At 33.5% G+C, this 7,667-nt stretch overlaps 1 protein-coding gene across 1 annotated transcript; it reads left to right on the top strand.

Annotated features, from left to right (window-relative positions):
• The first annotated feature begins 3,599 nt into the window (after nt 1-3,599).
• LOC143619077 (1-aminocyclopropane-1-carboxylate oxidase homolog 3-like) lies at nt 3,600-6,583 on the top strand. Its single transcript, XM_077091099.1, has 3 exons — nt 3,600-4,077; nt 5,376-5,753; nt 6,320-6,583. Exons 1-3 carry the CDS (start codon nt 3,637-3,639, stop codon nt 6,581-6,583), a joined length of 1,083 nt encoding a protein of 360 aa, XP_076947214.1. The 5' UTR covers nt 3,600-3,636.
• The last annotated feature ends 1,084 nt before the right edge of the window (nt 6,584-7,667 follow it).

The following is a 7,667-nucleotide window of genomic DNA, read 5'->3' on the forward strand; positions in this document are numbered from 1 at the left end:
GTAAGATAACGATTTCATCTGCATATGACAATGAAACTCGAACACGATTGAGATATTTGAAATTCAAAACATCTGGGACATATATAGGCGGGAATTGAGTATTACATATGAGATTATTTTTAAAAGTTACGTAGGTTTGGGATTACATGATATACCATTTACCAACTTATATATCCAACATGATTTTTTTTCTTTATTAATTTTTTGTGTGTATATATAAGGGGTGGTTCATACGAGAAGTCAAGTTACAATAAGAAGTGCGAGAAATCAATCTGGGCCATTGATTATGTGTAACAAATAGATTAGAAAAATTATGGCAAACTTGTACTTATAAAGAAATTAATCTACCAAAATTTAAATGAAGAAGGGTAGTTTTGTATTTGCTTTGTAAAACTTAAGTCATTAAAAACATTTATTTGTTATTATTACTAACTAATTGAAAATTATCTATAAATTTTTTTAGTTGTTATTTTATAATTAAAGTTATTAATCAAACTAATGTTAAACAAATATTGTTAAATACTATAATATCATAAATCATATTTATTCAAATCCATTAAATATTATATATTGCTTACACAGATTTATGCATTACATACACAGATTCATGTATTGTGTAGGTAGAATCATGAATGCGTATGTGAAAATTGTATAATGTAGGCTATTAGCATGATTTGTTATTTATTATATGTAGTCTAATGTGAAAAATAAAAAAAAATTATTTTGTATTGTGTACGGTTTATATATGTACTGTGTAAGTTGTATCACGAATGTGAATGTGAAAATTTTACAAATGTAGGTTATTATCATTATCCGTTATTTATTATATGTAGTTTAACGTAATAAAAAATGTTTATTCAGTACTGTGTAGTCTTATATATGTACTTTTTAGGTGGCATTTTTAATTATGTATGTCTAATTTCTATTGTTTGTAGGTTTATTTAGTAATTGTGTAGGTTCGTATATGTAATGTGTATATGGTATTTTGAATTGTGAATGTATAATTTTTATCGTGTGTATATTTATTTATGTACTGTGTAGGTTCATATATGTATTTTGTATGTGGTATTTCGAATGATGTATGTGTAATTTTTATCGTGTATAGGTTCGTTTATGTACCGTTTAAGTTCGTATATGTGTTGTGTAAGTGGTTTTTTGAATTGTGCATGTACAATTTTATTCATATGTAGGTTTATTTATGTATTGCATAAATTTATCGGCATGATTGAATTTAAAACTATTATTTGGATAAAGTGTGAAATTCAAATTACAAGAATTAAAAATATAATATGGATAAATGACAAAATTGAATTTAATGAAATAAAAAAATAAGAATTCAATATAGTTGATTTGATTATATATTAAAAAATATGAAAACAAATTAACTGTAACTTCTCCATAGCCATAACCTACCAGATATGAAAAAAAAATACGTCTTTTACTATAGCATTCTTGTCATTAAATAAATAATAAAAGAAAAAATATGATTGGTTGGATTCATTTCTCGCACTTCTTGCAATAAGAAACATTTCTTAAATGAACTAAATCCTATATATACACACACTGCATTTATTATAGTTTTCTTTCCATGTCACATAGTTCCTATTGATGTTATAGGCCTTACGGGCCAGTTTCGATTGAGATTATGATAGAAGTGCGACGAGCGGTGAGGGGCAGTCGGCACTAACACTGTATCAGTGTGTTTATTTTAATTATGTTACTCTGACTCTATATAATAATCTCATCGTACTTGTAATTGTTTATCACTCGAATAATTGAATACCTAGTAGCCACCCATGGACGTTCAGTTTAGATCGAACGACATTAAAACCATGTGTTCCTTTATTGCTTTCCGTGTTCTGCTTTTGTATTTAATCCTGACAACCTCCCCCCCCCCCCCACATTGAAACCCATAGAGTAAAACCAATATGCTAAAGTTAGAACAAGCAATGGAAGATAAAGTTTACAAACTGAAACCAATTTTAATAATTCCATAGCTGCCATTCTAACCACTTGTATGGCTTACTGGAGGAACGCCAAGCCAAACTATGAAAGCCAGCGTGGGCCCCATTAAAACAACATAGTTTAACCAGAGTGGAGCGACAAATCTCTCCAATTTAAAAAGTACAGTGGCCCAAACAAAGGAAAGCCATTCTAAAAAAACTCTTAGGGTTAATGTTCTTTTCCTTTATGTAATGAAGGATCAATGCGGTTTTAAAACATAGGAAAGAAACATAATAAAACACTAAAGTCGAAATACAAAGAGAGACAAAAATGAGAAGTGTGAAAATGATTTGTAACCATACAAAAAACCCCTCGAAATTTTTTTTTTAAAAAAAAATCATAACTCAAAATATAAAAACAACGAAAAAATTTTAAACACATTGATAAACAAAAAGACACAATAATCTTTTTTTTTCAAAATTTTGTCCTTTTTTTTTTGAGAATGAGAAAGACGGGAAAAACATTATTGTTTACCTTTTTTTGTTAACTTTCAGTTATGATTTTTTTTTATTTTTTTCTAAGGGTTTGTTTTTTCCCATAAATTTTTTTTATTCTTCTATTTTTGTTCTACTTTGTAGAATAACCTGATCCAAAACACTTAGGGTATGTTTGGTTGGAGGTAATGGAATGAAGGGGGAATGGAATAGAAGAAGGAATGGAATGGACAAGGGAATGAAATGGATCATTATCATTCCTTTGTCTTGTTTGGTTAACCTAGAAAAATGAAATGAATTATTACTTTATGTTGTTTGTTATCCAAAAAAAATTAATGAAATGGAAATAATAAAAACACTTTTATCAAAATATTTTTTTTACCAAAAAACAAAAAAAAAAAACTACATTGACGACGGACGGTGGTGGTAGCGGTCAGGTGGCGGGGGCGATGGTTGTGGTGGTGGTGGTGTGGGGGTGGCCAAGCGTTGGTAGCATTGGTAGTGATGGAGATGGTAGGGTGGCGACAACGGTCGTAGTGGTCAGGTAATGTGGTCAGGCAGCGACAGTGGTGACGGCGACGATGATGGCCAAGCGGAGGTTTCGGTGGTTACCGCAACGGTGATGGTGGCCACGGTGGCGGTGGTAACGTTGGTTGTAAGGTGGCGGCGGCGGCGGCGGTGGTAGCGCTGGTGGTAAGGTGGCGGCGGCGGTGTTGGTGATGGCGGTTAGGTGGTGGTGGTGGTGTTGTTGAGAAAGTAGGGTGAAGGAGGAATTGAATGAAAAAAAAAGAAAGGGGGTTGGGAATGAATGGTTTTGATGGAATGTGATTCCATGTGTAATGGATGATTCCATTCCATTGAGCAACCAAACATCACTTTTTTCATTCCCAAACAATAAATCATTCCATTCCCTCTGTCATTACTGCATACCAAATCCTAACTTAAAATAATAATGAAATCAAACCATAATTGGGCTAAAATAAAATGCAGATGGGCTGGCCCAGTTTTGTCCATGTGACCCAGTTAAATAGTCAACTTGCATGCATGCATGAGCATGTACATCTCTGTATGTAGGCATTGCGTACAAAATTATTTAAACACATAGCTAATCTCACAATTATTTTCAATTAACATAACCCACCATTAATCCATCTTGATCTCTATCAAACCACCACACAACCACCGTACTTAACCACCAATGGCAACCACCTCACCGGACTACGATCGCCTAACCGAACTCAAAAAATTCGACGACTCAAAACTCGGCATAAAAGGCTTGCTAGACTCCGGCATCACCGCCATCCCACGCATCTTCCACCACCCTCCAGAGACTCTTCCAACTCCAAACCTTAACCGACCAAAACTTACAATACCAATAATCAACCTATCTGATGAAAAGTCAACGGTCGTTGACCAGATTAAAAAGTCAAGTTCCACGTTGGGGTTTTTCCAGATTGTGAATCATAGCATTCCGGTGACGGTAATTGATTCGGTTATTGGTTCGATGAAGGAGTTTTTCGAGCAACCGAATGAGTATAAGATGCAGTTTTATCATAGAGAGGCTGGTAAAGGAGCCGCGTATTGGACTAATTTTGACTTGTTTATGTCGAAGGCTGCGAGTTGGAGAGACACACTGCAGGTATTTTAATCGGATTCGGAATTTGAAGATTCGAAATCGGTTTAGAAAATTCATAGTTTCCTATAAAAATAAAAAGTTTCTTAAGAATGGTAAGAAGAACATAAAATTTGAATTTACGAAACTATGTAGACTAAATCCTAGATCTTACGAAAGTATTTGGTATTTTGAAACTACTAATTTCAACCATTAGATCCTAAATCTGAAAGCCTAGATTTATTCTTACTCTTTCTTGAAAACTCTCTCTTTACTATAATCCAACCTATATATATATGGTAAGATTAAAATGAAAACCCACTTAAGTTGTGAAAACCCGCGAAAACTCAATGTAACATCATTTTTTTTTGTTACATATAATATATGTTGTAACATTTAATATAAAACATCGAAACATAAAAAAAAATGTTTTGCTATTTTTTAACATTTTTTTACTAATTTTTATATATGTTTTCAGAAGAGAGAAAAAGTTATATTTATATTTTTTATTCACTTTAATTGTGGACCACAAGATTTAAACATTAATTAAAAACATGTGGTTGGGAATGGGTTTCTAAAGTTTTCACAACTTAAGTGGGTTTTCATTTTATACTTAACCTATATATATATGATGAGTATTATTACAGAACTCTTAAATTATTTAATAACCTTATAACTCATACATATTAAATGTGTGTGTGTGTGTGTTTTCAGTTAGGCTATTACACCAAAACCGAAGTTATTAGTTAATCAATTTTATTAACAAATAGGTTTTCGGTTAATCAGCTCAGTTGTTTGGTTGGGCTTATTCGGTTAGCTCTCAGTTTTTGGTTAAAATCGGCTACATAGTTTAGTTTAGCTCTCAGTTTTCGGTTCATTTCGGTTAATAACCATATGAAATTTGGGCTAAAATTTTTGCTTAGAAATACATGAAATAATGTATAAATACTTAACGCGGAGGTACAAAGGTTAGAAATATATGAAAATATCAATGGTTCGGTTCGATTCGGTTAGTTGAGAGTAAATAAAAAAAAGTAACAAATACCGATTTTCGGTTAATTTGATTAATCAGTTTTTGGTTAAGTTTTGTCGGTTTTCGATTCGGTTTCTATCAATGTTTCAAGTATTGCTCACCCCTATACTTGCGCTACTAATTCAATATCCAACCTAAGCCAAAAGTCTTTTTTTTTTTTTGGTGAATTCAAATCGAATTTCAAATTTGAATAAACTAAATCTAATTTAAATTGGTAAAAACAACCAAAATTCGACTAATTCGGTTAGTTCTAACATTCAAAATTCGATTCGTTGAATGCCCCTAACTGCAGGTAAATATGTCACCAATGGAGCCGAACTGGGAGGCAATGCCTGAAATGTGTAGGGAGGCACTGGCGGAATGGGACAAGGCAGCGGTGGTGTTGGTGGAAGAGCTTATGTCGATTTTATGTGAAGGATTGGGGATAAAAAATGAGAGATTGAAGGAATTGACATGTTTCGAAGGGAGGGTGAGTGTGGCTCAGTATTATCCACCGTGTCCTCAGCCAGAACTCACGGTGGGTATGACGCCACACACCGATATTGGGGTGTTGACCATGGTGGTGCAGAATGAAGTTGGCGGGTTGTTGCAAGTCAAGTGTGGTGATGAGTGGGCTGATGTTGAGGCGGTTCCCGGTGCTATTGTGATCAATGTAGGTGATCTGCTTCAGGTACGTTATAAGTTATAAGTTTTGGTAATACAATATTGTTTTATACCCGTTAGGTAGTCGTTCCTAATTACTTATAGGGTTTATGTTTTATACTCGTTAGTTGTTATGAATCATGTTTATGGTTAAAATGTTAGGTGTTAGGATGCCCATTTCCTTAAAGTTTAATTTAAATTCATATGAAAAAATGATTTACAATTATAGGTGTTCGTATGATTTTAACAACTAGGAACATACCATTTATTTTAGTTCTTAGTTTATATAATACATGATCGGGTGGGTACGGGATTTGTTTCAAAAAAAAAAAAATTGCGGTTATGGTATTAGTTGATACCCGAATTGATTACCTAAAACATACATAACCATTTACATAATTTTTGTTACTTTATCATTGGTTAATCAGGTAAACTAATAATTCACTAATTTTCTTGGGTATTGGACACGATTGTACTTAAAGCATGCATTAGACCACCGGTTATCTTGATTTGTAATTAGTTTCAAAACACAAATCCAAACAATTGCTTACACGAATTAATCCATATACGTGTTCGTGTTTTTCACATTCACAGATGATGTCAAATGATGAATACAAAAGCTCGGAACATCGTGTATTAGCAAACCCTGCTGAAGGTGCGCGTGTTTCCATGGCAACTTTTTTCGGTCCAAGCAACACAGATAATGTCTACGGCCCGTTCCCGGAGCTCGTATCTACCACCAAACCTGCTGTGTACAGGGAATTCATGTATGAAGATTACACAAGAAGGTTTTTCACCAAAGAACTTGATGGGAAAACATTGACCAATTTCTACAAGATTGATAACACAGAGAAATAATGTGGTATATGGTTATTTGAATACTTTTGAAATATGATGTGTGGCATTTTTCATTTTCATGTACCTAACCCGAATTATAATTCGGATATTTCATTTCAGTATTTGTAATAGTTTGAATTATTCATTTATGGTGTGTATTTATTTATTTAATTATGTAATTGCATGTTGCAACTCTGTCACAAACACTATTTCATGTAATTCATTACGTTATTTGCATTTAATCAAAGTTCATGGGTCAAATAAGTCATAAACTAAACTTTATGTGAAAAGTCTTCCTTTCACACTACGTGAAGAGCTCAAGCCTAGTCCGTCACAATACGCGATGATGTTAGGATTTCCCGTCCAAATTCATTTGGGTCGCGCTACCCGAAGCCTAACCAGTGTAGAAAAATGTGTGTTATCACTATAATAATCAAATAAATTGTAACATCCCTTGCACTTAAATTAAACTGTTGTGGGTGTGACAATCCTCGATTTCGGGTCAAATTGTATTTATTTTGTATTTTTTTTTATGTTGTAAACCGACCCGATTTATATCCCGAACATTTCAAATATATAAAATCTTGGATTTTATGTTACTAAAACATTTCCGCTTGTCTAATTTGAAAAACCCCTTTTACGGATTCGAAAACGAACTTAAAACGCTCAAGATACATCAAAAACGAACTTCCGGACGCGAACCGACGTGCTGACCAGCAGCAGATCAGCAGCAGACCAGCAGCCCATTTTTTATTTTTTTTGTTGTTTTGTGACTTGTCTTGACCCCTCTTGCATGCAAACCTTGATATCACACCCCATGCTTGACCCTTTCAACCCACTCTATATATACACCTCTATCCCCTTCATTAATCCTTGCTCATTCATCTCTTTCTCTTCCAATTCTCAAGCATTCAAAGGTGTTCTTCATATTTTTTTTGGCAGTTTGACTTTCCAAAGTCAAACTAACCATAGTCTTACATTATAATCAACTTGTTAACACTTATTTATACTTGAAGATTGTTATACAACATATATATAATAGCACCCTTTGTACCTTCGGTGGGCATTTCTCCGGTCTCGGTCGGTTAAGTGTCCGGCCCATAAG

The sequence above is a fragment of the Bidens hawaiensis genome, unplaced genomic scaffold (assembly GCF_021521415.1).
Source record: "Bidens hawaiensis isolate Kalapana, Puna unplaced genomic scaffold, B.hawaiensis_p1.1 tig00002414_1, whole genome shotgun sequence".
Classification (NCBI taxonomy): domain Eukaryota; kingdom Viridiplantae; phylum Streptophyta; class Magnoliopsida; order Asterales; family Asteraceae; genus Bidens; species Bidens hawaiensis.

What these genes read in the sequence shown, in the direction of transcription:
- LOC143619077 (XM_077091099.1), top strand. Translation starts at nt 3,637, where the DNA reads ATGGCAACCACCTCACCGGACTACGATCGCCTAACCGAACTCAAAAAA. An exon ending in GTTGGAGAGACACACTGCAG is followed by an intron (nt 4,078 to 5,375) that starts GTATTTTAATCG and finishes CCCTAACTGCAG; the next exon opens with GTAAATATGTCACCAATGGA. An exon ending in ATGTAGGTGATCTGCTTCAG is followed by an intron (nt 5,754 to 6,319) that starts GTACGTTATAAG and finishes TCACATTCACAG; the next exon opens with ATGATGTCAAATGATGAATA.